Genomic DNA, 13,902 nt, shown 5'->3' with positions numbered 1-13,902 from the left:
TCGAGCTTGGGAAGGAATGCATTCACTTCGCGAGCGAACTGCTTGAAGATGCGTTGAGAGGCTGGGGTTTGAGGCCCGCCCAGGATGCAGGCGATCGCGCGCGGCTCCTGGAAGCCCCCAACCCCCTCGTCCCGATGGCGGTCCTCGTTTCTCCTTGGCTGCGGCGGCAGCGGAGGGAGGCCTGCGTTGCCTTGCGGGCGATCCTCGCGAGGCTGATCCCTCCAGTCTTCCTCGCGAGGCGGGTCTTGCCAGCAATCCTCGCGAGGTCGATCGCGCCACCCTTGGCGCGGGCAACGGTCTTCCCAGCGTCCTGTGTTCCTTCCTCCTCCTCGACCGTAGCCCCGGTCACCGCGGTCGGGGCGACGGCCGATCCTTCCTTCTCGCACGGCTCGGAGCTCTTGACATTCCTTGGTGTTGTGGGTGTGGAGGTCGTGGTACACACAGTACCGACTGCCCTTGGAAGGTTCGGGCTGATCTCTGCCCCGCTTGGTGTCTGGTTCTGCCGCGAGCACGGCAGCCCCCTTGCGCTTCACATCCTTGGCCTTGGACTTCTTCTCTTCTGGGTCTGCGGCAGGCAGCTCGAGGAGGGAGAGACGCCCTTCCTCAGCCCTGGCGCACTTGGTTGCCAAGTTGAACAGCTCCAAGGAAGTGCACAGGTCTTCATGCATCGCCAGCTCCTCCTTCATCTTGACATCGCGCACGCCGTCGGAGAAGGCTGAGATGATGGCCTCCTCGGTCACCTTGGGAATCTTGAGGCGTACGTTGTTGAAGCGCTGGATGTACTTCTGCAGGGTCTCTTCGGGTTGTTGCTTGATGCGGCGCATGTCGCTCACGGCGGGTGGCCGGTCGCGAGTACCTTGGAAGTTGGCGATGAAGCGGGTGCGCATCTCGTCCCAGGAGGAGATCATGCCTGGAGCCAGGTTCAGGAGCCAGGTGCGGGCCCCGTCCTTGAGCGCCATGGGAAACCAGTTCACCATGACCTTCTCGTCTCCGTTGGCAGCTTCGATGCCCAGCTCATAGAGCTGGAGGAACTCCGCAGGGTCGGCCGTGCCGTCGTAACGAGGAGGCAGGTCTGGCTTGAACTTGTCGGGCCACGCGACACTGCGTAGCTCGGTGGTGAAGGCACGGCAGCCTGCTGTGGCCACGAGAGGCCTTGGGTGACGGAGAGCTTGGTCTTGCATGTCCCCACGCGCTGCAGTTGGGAGCAGCGCGGGGTCTTGACGTGCGGGAGCAGGAGCATGGTCGCGACGTGCTGGAGCAGGGAGTGCCCGGGCAGCTTCTTGCGGGCGAGGGACTTCTTGGCAGCTCTGCTCTTGTCGCGCTGGCACCTGACGGAGCGGGTTCCGCCCAGGGGACACGCGCCTTGGAACCATGGCGCCTTCTTGAGGAGGAGGCGGCCGGGGCGTCGCCGGAGCTTCGTCGCCCGCGCGGGGCGGGGTGCGGTGCAGCGGAACGGACGGCGCGGGAGAGCCCCCTGCGGCGCGGACGAGCTCGGCGACGCGGTCGAGCCATTCTTCGTAGACGTCGTCGACGGGACGGTAGCGCAGGAGCTCGTTTGCCGTGATGAGCGCAGCTCGAGCCTTCATGCGTGCGCGGAGCGCGCGGGACGAAGAACCAGCTGGGGTGAGCGAGGGAGTAGCGGTGCGGCCGTCTTGCCGCACGGACGGGTGCTGAGACGACGCTTACTGCTCGTCCCCCGCCGGGCCGGTGGCGGCGTTGACGGCAGGTGACGGGAAACGGCGAGGACGCCCGCCGACAGGAGCCGTCTGGGTGACGCGGGAAGCGAGAGCGGCCCGGCGCTCGGCGCGGGCCCGACGAGTGTCAGACATGGACGCGATGGTCGGAGGAGAACGGGGTGGTGGAAGACGAATTCCGGCGCACCCCTACCTGGCGCGCCAAATGTCGGATTTCGGGTTCCGGCAGATCCTTAAGGTTCGAACACTGGGGTGCGCGCAGAGATTTTGCCTTCTACCTACCTGCACCCCTCCGCCTTGCTAAGATCTAAGCTATGGAAAGAACAACATAAGAGACACAGGGTTTATACTGGTTCGGGCCACCGTTGTGGTGTAATACCCTACTCCGGTGTGTGGTGTGATGGATTGCCTCTTGGGCTGATGATGATGAACAATACAAGGAAGAACAGCCTCGCGAGGGTTTGTTTTTGGCCGGGGGGATGAACTGCTAGGAGGAGTTCAGTCACCCTTCTCTCTCTCTTCTCGATTTTCTCTCCGATTTCGGTCTCAGCTTGTTTCAGGGTTGGCCGATTCTAGATCCCCCCTACCCTGGGGGTGGCTAGTCCTATTTATAGGCAATGGCCCTGGGCCTCTTCCCAAATATTGAGCGGGAAGGGCGCCAACAATTGGCCATTTTGAAGGGGAACATTTGGTACACTTATCCTGACTAAAGTTGGTCCTCGCCTGTCAAAGACTCTGGTGGTGACGCTGGCTTGGGCTCCACAATGACTTCCTCCCTGCCATTGGACTGGTCTTGATCTCGTTGCACCGAAACGAGAGCCTTTGCTTGATGCTCCCGCCTACGCTTGCTCCCTTTGCACTAAAGAGGAAAGGAGGACACTGCGCGGGCTAGTGCCAGCCTGGCGCCCTTGGTCGTCATGGCTTGCGTCACGGGCACCTCGTGAGCTACCCCGCCTTGATCTCTCCGTCTCCTCGCGAGCCAGCCTGATGAGGCCGTGCCTGAGGAAGCTCCGTGTCGTCCGCCTCGCGAGGCTTGGCCCCTCGCGAGGGTCTTGAGTCTGTGTTGATGAAGATGGGCCGTGCTGGGCCCTCTTTTGAGCCACGCCACAGGCCGCAGGCAGGCAAGTCTAGGGACCCCCGTTTCCAAAACGCCGACAATGTGGTTTTTGTTGACGACATTTCATACGTACATGTAATCTGCAAGTATCCAGGGGAGAGTCGCCCCACCCAATGAAGACTGGCTGGTATCAGCTTTCAGAACACCTTATCTTGGCCTTTGGCAACAAGCTGATACGCCACTACTCACATGGTGTCAAGCAGCAAGAGAGAACAAGACGCTTGCGCTTTCCATGGCTGCGCCCACCATCAGAGCTCATCCCCAACTATTGTGCACAATACCCTCAACACTGAACAAGGCATGCAAGCGTGTGCTATCACCATTCCACACAGGGGCAGGTGATGATCAACAGAAGTTTGAAGCGTATGCTACAGTTTTGGATGTACCATTAACAGAAGTTTGAAAAGCATCATGCATGCATATAATAAATCTGAAAAAATAAAAATAGGATCATGCATGCATATGTATTCTGAACGGCCATATATATCCCAACGTCCGCAGGTAAGCTGGAATCCTCCTTACGTCCAAGTGGTCGGATACGACTTTGGAAGTTAAACACGAGTCCCATGGTCGTCCAGGTGAGAGCGGGAGTCCGTCGGCAAGCCTTGCTGCATATAGAAGTAGCGCACACGTTCCTCTGATCTGTGATGGAGTCCCAGTCTCCCAGATACAGTGGAATCGAGGCCTGGTGCTGAAACGAGCTCCAGATCTGCCATGTGATCTCGACGAGAAGCAGATATGGTGGAACCGGGGCCTGGTGTCTGTACAACTGCAGACCCGCAGCTCGATCTGGGTGCTTGTTCACCTCTCCACCAGGGGTGGCTGCACCAGAACATCGGAAGGATGCATCGAGTGCCCTGTCTCTCCGAATGGGTCACCTGAATTTTCAGCGCGGTTTTTGTTTTGTCAAGAATATTCCGCCCAGGTCGTCTTTTCCCTGTAAATAGCTACCCCCACATCCAAACAAGGCCTAAGGGAATCATGCATCCCAATCCATTACAAGTACATTAAAACAAGGTATGAAGCAGGATGCAGTTCTGCTTTGAGTGTATTCAGAAGATGTATCTCACTGTACCCAAGTACAGATTTGGGAGTACAGAGTGGTGCTCTCTATCCATACATAACACAGTAACACACTGCCACGATGATTATGCAGATAGGCCTTCTACTTCACAGTAGCCAGAAATGAAAAAAATAAATAACAGACAACAAATTACAGTCAAAACTCCTTGTGTGCAGAAGAAAATGTTTTCGCCCTGGAGAATCTGATGCCGCTCACATTGGCTAGAGAACAAAGGGTAATTCTGAAAATTACAGGTCTATCTGCTGTGGAAAGCTTAGCTTTTCGTAAATCCTGGTGTCTAGCGCTCTTCTAACTAGGCATGCACTTCTCGTTACTAATACACAAAACATGATGATCTAGCCTATGCTCCCTTGACTTTACGTGATGGAGGCCGCCGGAATATGTTAATGAGATCATCAAGGCCCTGTTCAAGAGAAAACGTATCATCTCAGTTGCAGGGAAAGAAAGCTTCTAGTTATGTTTACAGAAATGAATCGGTCCATACCCGTGTTGTGATTACTAGGAAACTGAAGAGAACAATTAGATAGGAACCGAGCACCAGAAGGAATAACAGGTCGAAAGTAACACTTGCAACCTGTGAAATGGACAATCAAAGGCCAGTTGAGGTTCTTTCAATGTGGTAATGGTGATATCTAAGAAAAGCAACATAAAAGGTGGATAGGAATTCATCTGTGGATGACACATCACAAGGCACTACCAAGCTAGAGGCTCTATATATGCTCAGTACACTTTTATGTCATTCTGAAATTAAATGGCGATATCCAAACATGGAGAAAGTGTGGCATGAAGCTTACACACTTACCTGGTATACGTTTAAAGTTGATTTTGTTGCATCATAGAAAGTGAACATGCCATCAAGGACGTCATTTTGAACATGCACATCCGTAGTATGCTCGGACAGTTCCTGCACCAATATATAGATAGTGTCATGGCTTGCGAGGAAACTATGAACAAGGTGAACTAGATGAGATCACTGATAGCAGGTACGCAACCTTTTTAAGTGCTACGATGAAGGGGTCATTCTTCTGAAGAAAAGGCGCAACCCGTGGTGTCCGTGAAAAAAGATCCAACCAGGACCGGATGTAGTGAGGACTGATGGCTAAACTGCTGTTATCAGCAAAAACATCAATGTTCCTTCCTCTCAACCCGTAGATTTGTCTCTGTGAAGAGGCATTATTAGTATAATATCAGACTTCATCTAACTATAAGAATCTTGGTTCAGAAGAGCAAGAGGCGGACGGTAACTTTAGTTCTTCCAATCACTTATTATAGCAGCATTTTGCACATCTAATCATTTTAACATTCAAACATGCCACCTAAATAACAAGAAACCACTGAAACATGGATGGACGGCAGAACCTCCTAAACCTTCGTCTAATTATAAGAATCCTGATTTAGAAAAGAGCAAGCGGCAGCCAGTAACTTTAGTTCTTCCAATCAATCATCATAGCGGCATTTTGCTTACCTAATAAATTCTTGCATCACATTCAAACAGACATGCTACCTAAATAACAGTATCACATGAAACAATTGTAGTATGGATGAACAGCTGAATCTCCTAAACCTTCGTCTAACTATAAGAATCCTGGTTCAGAAAAGAGCAAGAGGTAACCAGTGACTTTAGTTCTTCCAAACAATTATCATAGCAGCAATTTACATTTCTAATGATTTTTAGCATCACACATGCTTATAACATGAAACCATTGTAACATGGATGAATGGCAGAATCTCCTAAACCTTTGTCTAACTATAAGAATCCTGGTTCAGAAGAAAGCAAGAGGTAATCAGTAACTTTAGTTCTTCCAAACACTCATCATAGCAGTAATTTGCATTTCTAATGATTTTTTGCATCACTCAAACATGCTTATAACACAAAACCATTGTAACATGGATGAACGGCAGAATCTCCTAAACTGGTATTTCTATGCAGCTAGACATTTGAGTGTAACTGAAGCACTAAAATAACTCGATCAACTTTGTGTTGACATATTTCAGGAGAAACTTCATGCTAAGTTAAAACCAGTTGAACAGGTATATTATCCTACATACATGCTACTGCTGTGGATATTTAAATCTAAATTTCTAACCAAAGTGCAAAGTAAAATGAAAAAATTCAGAGCAAATGATTTAGCTTACCGCAAGACTCTCAGAAACTAATTTGACAGTTCTCATTACTGACTCAACATCTGCTGATTCTCTGAAAGAAGGAATATACAAGTAAAATATTAAAAACTAAGACAGTGAAAAAAGGATTAGGGTGTATTAGAAGTGACTTCACCTAGTGTCATACAGACCACCAGTGCTTTCCAAAAATTCAGGAGGTGTAGACAATTCCGAAAGAGTTAGCGCAGTCACCCTAAACCTCGAGAATTGCTCATGTTCCCATGCTACCTGCAAGATTGCAAGCATGTCACTTGGCAAGCTTGAAAGTTTAACGAAATAGAATAGTTAATCAGCAATGCTAAAGCAGTAAAAGGCTTCTAGATTCCAAAATGTAAATACTAAAAAAGCATATTAACTTCTACAAATAGCATATACTCCCTCCGTTCCTAAATATAAGGCTTTTTAGAGATTTCAATGCAGACTACATACAGAGAAAAATGAGTGAATCTACACTCTAAAATATGTCTATATACATCCGTATGTTAGTCCGTATTGAAATCTCTAAAAGGTCTTATATTTAGAAACGGAGGGATAGTTCTGAACTCGTTTCTAAACCAGCCCTGATGCTAATACTAAGCTAATTCTTGATCCTGCACTCGAAATACTATGTCAGGCTACCATGCCAGAAGAATTGATTCACCAATAAATATTTCAAATGCTATCATGCTTGTACTGACAGTAAGTACATGTAAGATGGATTATCTGAAATCCTGATGGGATCCAAACCTAATGAAGGTTTACAATGCTTCAAAAGGCAAGAACATACTCTAGAATTTGACACATTAATCTTCTTGTGCTTGATGCCGACTGAAATGCCCATTTCCTTGGAGACATCTGAAAAATCCTGAAGCAAAGAAACTTCGAGTTGTGAATGACCTATCATTGCAGACAATTGAGGTTATGGACCAAAAACTTGAAATGGCTCTGTACTTCAAAGATTTGCTTGATGTAAGGGTTCTCTGGAGGCTTTGATACATGCATCCAGAGATCATTGCTCCAGGAACCAACGCTATTCAAGCAAATTGCATAGTCAATACTCTCGCGTACACGCTGATCGAAACTTCTAAGCCACTGTAACAAAATTTGAAAACCATACAGCTGTGAGTTGACCATGAATATGCACCAGAAGGCTTTCATAATGGCGCAAGATGATCACTAACCTTGCTAGTTCCATTGTAATTGTAGGGTCCGCCAGATGTTAATCCAAAGAGAAGATTAAACTTGCCTCTGGTCTTAGGACTTGAATAGAGGCGTGAAAAGATCCTTGCAATTTCTAGAAGAGCCACAGCTCCACTTCCATTGCTGTCACTTCCCACGGAAAGCGCCTAAAAACATATGTATTATGAAAATATTGAAAATAATATCAAAGATTCTTGAAACATTTTTTCTGGGTTACATACAGGTGCAGCACCAAAAGTGTCATAGTTTGCAACTATGGCAATGGTTGGAAGCTGTTCAGCATCGCCCTCTCCTTTCGATCCAGGTAACCATCCCTGCAACTCAAAGATATTAAACTTAGTCCTGTTGACATCTCATGAAAGATGGGAAACACTATTATATTTATAAGAGTCAGATATCAGGTGTAGCAATCACTTCTGGCATATAGCCAGCCATTCATCATGGTCTATTTAATTGTTTGTTTCGAAAGAAAACAGATCTATAAGATGTTGCAGTGAATTATAAAGTAAATAAGATCAACCTGATGAATGCGAAAGTAGACAGTAAATTCATGTCAGAGCAGCTACCTGGATATTTGAAATGGTTGGAGATGACACCTTTTTAGGTTCCGCAGAAGGCACTACAAGCTTGTATCTACAAGTCCAAAAGATAATCAAGACCATGCAGGAGGCTGACAATTTATAGTCAAGTGCTACACTAATTATAGTGCAAAATGCTGGACACTCGAGAGTATGCTGAGTTTCGTCTTCAAGTATTACCCTCCTGTTGATGCAGAGGCTGGCTGGCCTGAAGAGGCAATTTTACGAATATCTGCCAATAGGTTATCCAAATTGTCGTCATGGAAAGCGAAGTACACTGGAAACTGCATTGAGTAATGCACATGAGTTAGCCAAAATATTATATCATATTTAAAAAGTTGATCACTGAACAAAGAGGAAGCAGGACATTTAGACTGCAAAAAAAAACATTAGCAAATCTGAAGGAAAGATCACTATTTATAAAAACAATGTTATACTGTAAAGAGGGTCACAGAAACTGTTGGTGCTCTACCAATAGCAATTTAAAGCGTGCATCCTTCAAAACAAAGAGAAGTTTGGTTAACAGCTAAAAGCACCAATCAGCATTTCAAATGCAACTATAATTGTATTAGTTTTGTTGAGCTACATTGCCAAATACAAATTTACAAAATAGATTGCAGAAGCTCAATGCATATTTACAGTGTTATAATTTGTACTTCTAAATGTTATATCTGTGGAGCTATGTGATATAACTAACTAGATACTGTATAAGTAATGGAACATATAAATCACAAGCAAAGATAGAAATAATTGCCTAAGAGATTTATAACTTACCGGCACTTCTTCATGCATGAGCAACTTTTCTAGCTCAGCCAGCACATTCTTTGGTTCCCCCTTGTCATCGTTGTTTCCCTCAACATTCTTAGCGCTGATGTTTCTCGGGAGCAGAATGAGCAACCCTCCAAGATGTTTTTTCTCTGCCAGGTACTCTGAGTAGTACGTAATGAAACAGAAGTTTGTCAACACTATTATTTCAATCAAATTTCATGTGCAAAATAAATAATTAATACTGTGGTTCATTGAAGAAACATGATCTTTTTCGGATGGCTCATGCATGATGGAACATCATCGTTGAGTCATGATTGTTGTAGTTTAGATGCCATGACTTGACAGTTCGTAATGCCACATGAGTGAGTGCATACATTTTGGTAGGAGTAAGTACCAAACAAGTCAGATGATATAACTGAAGGCATACTAAAGCCCATAAATAGAGCTTATCCTGGCTGCGACCCGGTTGCTGTAACTAAACGAGCAGCATGTGCCATTTAGAAACACGAAAGTAACAGATACACCCCGACACCGGAATCTTACGAGATCGGAAAGTATATCGCAAACACTACACATCTCGATCGGCAACGCGAAGTGGCACACAGATCGAGCTCAATTCTAGCTAGAGCCGGCGAAGAGCTCGTCTCATCTACTACAGCGTGCTGGTACTAGGAGGATGGGGCGTAAGAGGGAGGGCGGGAGTACCTCGGAGGAAGGAGAGCGGGAGGTCGAGCAGCGGCGCGACGAGCGCGGAGCGGGAGAGGTCGGCCCCCGCGGGGAGCGGGAAGGCGGCGGCGTGGTGGTTGAGCGCGGCGGCGCGGGAGCCGAGCGGGGCGCCGGCGAGGTCGTACTGGATGAGGCGGTAGACGCCGACGGCGGCGGCCGCGTCACCGAGCTCGACGCAGGCGAGGAGGACGAGCAGGACGGCGAGCGCGGAGGAGACGGAGGCGACCACCTCCCCGGAGGGAGACATGGCCGGCGCGGCGGGGTGGGGTGGGGCTCCGGAGCCGGGGCGGAGATGCAGATGCAGCCGCTGCCGCTGCCGCTGCTGCCGATCTGATTGGTATCAGACTGGTGTTCAATCAAACTAAGTCCTCCTCTCGACCTCACCTTCACTGCGTGCGGAGGTGGCGGCGTGGACTCGCGTGGTAATTCCCTCTGCTTTTCTGGGCTCCTTCGCATAAACTTCACCATGTGATTTCCGATCGTGGATTAACATCGCATGCATGCATAATGGAACAGGTCATGTGCGGGCTTGGCATAGTTAATTGATACTGCCATGCTTCGGTTAATTAGTGGCTATAAACTAATCCCATGGGTGAAACATCATGGTAACTTTGCAATGTCAAGTGACTAGCTACATTCTTGTTTGGCATCGCGATATTATTTGTTGTGTTCAGCTACGTTCTTATTTTACTCGTTGAGAGTCAGGCTCCACTCCGACGTGCTTTGCATCTTTGAATTCCAATGATGCTTATAAAAAGGAAAAAAAATGATGTTGTGTTTCTTAGGTTATTAGGCAATTTTTATTAAGCTAAATTCAGTTTGGCAACATAATAAATGTGCTAACAAAGCATATCATGTATGATAAACCAGGCACATTTAGCATATATATGAATCGGAAGCATTTGTGAACGCATGTCTAGGTTGCATCCTGATGTTCCTTTGGGTCGATTTTTGTTAGGCGCTTTTCTCTTTCAGAATCTATGTGTACTGCTCTTTTCTGATATCATATACCAATTCTATGTCAAGTTTGGTTACGACCTCTGTGTTTGTTGTACATTGTTTGGATGTTTACTTGCTTATGCCCGATCATATCCAGACTTTCTTCAATGACTACACAATCCTAGAAAGGTTCTTAACTGAAATATCAGAGACTTAAACTCCCCAGATAAATGGTTGCATATTCAGAACAACATTGAAGAGAGTGGTTGCACCGTGGTGTGTTTCGAGGGAACTAAAAAAGAGCATATTAACATACTCTTCATTAGGAAATTTTGTCCTCCAAGATTTGATGCCTTCGCGTTTTCTACCATTTGTAGTTAGATCTGATGGAATTCTCGTTGTTTCACTTCAAAGGAGAGCTCCTTTTCAGAATGAATCTGCAACTTATGTAGTGCTTCAGTCAAACAAATGTGGGAATTGCTAGACTCACATAAATATCTATGCTCCATGACAGGATGATAAAAAAACATGATTCCTTGGTTGGCTGGATGGTATCTTCATATCCCTGATGATCCAGATTGGCTGCTTTTAGGAGATTTCGACCTCATTGAAAGCTTTGACAATAGAAGCAAACTTGGAAGGGGAAATTGTAGGAAGTCAGAGTTTTTCCATTCAAGAAAGCCTTTCTAGTTTAACATCTACATTTCTAGATATTATGGTAGTTCGAATGACTTGTTGCATTTTAATGCAGCAATCAGTCAACTTGGTCTCGTTGATATCCCACTTAAAGGTAGAAAATTCATGTGGACTAATATGCAAGCTAGCCCTCTTTCAGAGTGATTGGACTGGTTCTTCACGTCACATCCTGGACATTATCTTACCCCGTTACTTTACCCTTTCCTTTAGCTGTGATAACTTCTCACCATGTGCCTCGTGTTATTCACATTAAAACATCTATGCCCAAGAGCAACATTTTAAGGTTTGAAAATTGGTGGATAGATCATGACAATTTGTGCCTTCACTGAAGTCTATTTGGACTAAGAGCATTCGCTATGTAGATGTTACTAAGAGGATTAATGCGAAAAAATGGAGGTTCTCAAGAAAAGCTTAAAACTTGGGCCAAAACCTTGTCTATTTGTGACGCCCCAAGGCCGGAGCTTCAGATGCCTTCCAGGGTTTCCGGGTTCCGTCGTGTGATTTGTTTGGTTCATTGCATTCATCTTTGCATTGTGTGCATTGCATCATGTCATCATGCCATCATGTCATTTCTTTTTCTTAACTCAACTAAATAAACCTATGGGTCTTCGATCCATTTAAATCGAGGGATATTCACATGGTGAAATTCTCTTTATAACATATCTCCCAATATGCATAGGGAGCTATATTAAATATTCCATTTTCGGAATCACCCATGAACACACGTGCAATAATTCCCCATGTCTATTCCTCTTCGAGTTTGACCTTCAAACCTTGCCAATATCTCTCATCTCTTTTATCGAGGCTCCTCCTAAAACCTCAACATTTTTGGACACTTCTATAACCAAGCCCTAGTTCAAACCCATTTGAATTAAATTCAGATGTGTTTGAATGACATCTTTCAATCATGTCTCCCCTAATTTTCATGGACAGTGCACATTTTTACGAGTCCGTGAAAATTATCCCCGTGCCCAAACTCTTTCTCTAACCTTTATTTTCTCCCCTTTTTCTTTCTCTTTATTTTTCTGTTTTGAAAAGGGTGAGAAGAGGAGTGAGAAGAGGGAGCCAGGCCGGCCATTTACCTCTAAGCCCATCAGCCAGCCCACCTGGGCCTCTCGCGCCGGCCCACCAGTCCCACTGCTAACCTAACCCGATCCCCTCCTCCCTCTCGCTCCCACCAGCGCCGCTAGGAGCCCGAGACCCATCTCCCTCGCAGCGCCCCATCCGCTCGATCCCCGTGCTCCAACCGATTCCCTCGACCCTCTCCCTCTGGTTCTCCTAGCGCCGCCAGCTCCTCCTCCACCTCGCCTCTCCACAAACCCTGCTGTTGCTTCTTCCAGCATCGCAGGATGCGTCCAGGGGACCAATCCCCATGGCGCCGTCGTCTCAGGCCACGCCTGTAACGCCCTCGATGCGGCTATAGCTCCCACGTGTTGAGGCACGACTTAGAGACATAACCGCATTGAAAGCAATGTCGCAAGTTAGGCAATCATCACAACATCCCATGTAATATATATAGTAAAAGGGGAGATACATAGTTGGCTTACACTCGCCACGTCACATCAAAGTACATAAATAACATGCATCATACAAACACTCATGGCCCGACTACGGCGCCAAAATGGAAAATAACCCAACATGCGACACGGTCCCGATCGAACCCCAACTGGGCACCACTACTGATCATCAGGAAAAGACACATAGTAACGCTGAGAATCCTCGTCGAACTCCCACTTGAGCTCGTACTCGTCACCTGAAGCGGAAACACCTGGACCTGCATCTGGAGTTATAGTAATCTGTGAGCCACAGGGACTCAGCAATCTCACACCCTCGCGATCAAGACTATTTAAGCTTATAGGAAGGGGTAAGGCAAATATGTGTGGAGCTGCAGCAAGCGACTAGCATATATGGTGGCTAACTTATACGCAAAAGAGAGCGAGAAGAGGAAGGCAAAGCACGAGCAAGAATCTAGAGGAACAACCTGCGCAAGCATTACTCCAACACCGTGTCCACTTCCCGGACTCCGCCGAGAAGGGGCCATCACGGTAACACACACGGTTGATTCATTTTAATTAAGTTAAGGTTCAAGTTATCTACAACCGGACATTAACAAATTCCCATCTGCCCATAACCGCGGGCACGGCTTTCGAAAGTTCAATCCCTGCAGGGGAGTCCCAACTTAGCCCATGACAAGCTCTCACGGTCAATGAAGGAATAGACCTCCACCCGAGACGTTCCGATCAGACTCGGTATCCCGGTACAACAAGACATTTCGACAGGTTAAAATAAGACCAGCAACACCGCCCGAATGTGCCGACAAATCCCGATAGGAGCTGCACATATCTCTTTCTCAGGGCACACTCAGATAGGTCAAGCTACGAGTAAAACCAACCCTCGAGTTTCCCCGAGGTGGCCCCGCAGGCTGCCTGGTTCGGACCAACACTCAGAGGAGCACTGGCCCGTGGGGGGCTGAAATAAGATGACCCTCGGGCTCCGGAAACCCAAGGGAAAAAGAGGCTAGGTGGCAAATGGTAAAACCAAGGTTGGGCATTGCTGGAAAAGCTTTAATCAAGGCGAACTATCAAGGGGTTCCCATTATAACCCAACCGCGTAAGGGACGCAAAAATCCGGGAACATAACACCGATATGACGGAAACTAGGGCGGCAAGAGTGGAACAAAACACTAGGCGAGAGGCCGAGCCTTCCACCCTTTACCAAGTATATAGATGCATTAAGATAACATAGCAATATAATGATATCCCAACAAGTAAATAAATGTTCCAACAAGGAACGACTCCAATCTTCACCTGCAACTAGCAACGCTATAAGAGGGGCTGAGCAAAGCGGTAACATAGCCAATCAACGGTTTGCTAGGACATGGTGGGTTAGAGGTTCAACATGGCAATTGGGAGGCTGACAAGCAAAAGGTAGACATCGTAGCATTGGCATAGCAAAGAG

The 13,902-nt window shown here is 47.2% G+C and overlaps 1 protein-coding gene across 1 annotated transcript; it reads right to left on the bottom strand.

Annotated features, from left to right (window-relative positions):
* Positions 1-3,818: 3,818 nt before the first annotated feature.
* LOC125519899 (M28 Zn-peptidase nicastrin) lies at positions 3,819-9,700 on the bottom strand. Its single transcript, XM_048684677.2, has 14 exons — positions 9,289-9,700; positions 8,590-8,744; positions 7,996-8,099; positions 7,804-7,870; positions 7,459-7,551; positions 7,219-7,383; positions 6,989-7,129; positions 6,825-6,902; positions 6,174-6,286; positions 6,032-6,092; positions 4,888-5,055; positions 4,698-4,799; positions 4,380-4,469; positions 3,819-4,298 (listed from the first exon to the last, which is right to left on the bottom strand). Exons 1-14 carry the CDS (start codon positions 9,554-9,556, stop codon positions 4,236-4,238), a joined length of 1,668 nt encoding a protein of 555 aa, XP_048540634.1. The 5' UTR covers positions 9,557-9,700; the 3' UTR covers positions 3,819-4,235.
* Between the last annotated feature and the right edge of the window lie 4,202 nt (positions 9,701-13,902).

This window comes from Triticum urartu, chromosome 7A, assembly GCF_056163025.1.
Source record: "Triticum urartu cultivar PI428250 chromosome 7A, HENAU_Tu73, whole genome shotgun sequence".
In the NCBI taxonomy this organism is placed as follows: Eukaryota; Viridiplantae; Streptophyta; class Magnoliopsida; order Poales; family Poaceae; genus Triticum; species Triticum urartu.
Note: the sequence above shows the minus strand (reverse complement) of the source record. Positions and strands in the feature narration are given on the sequence as shown.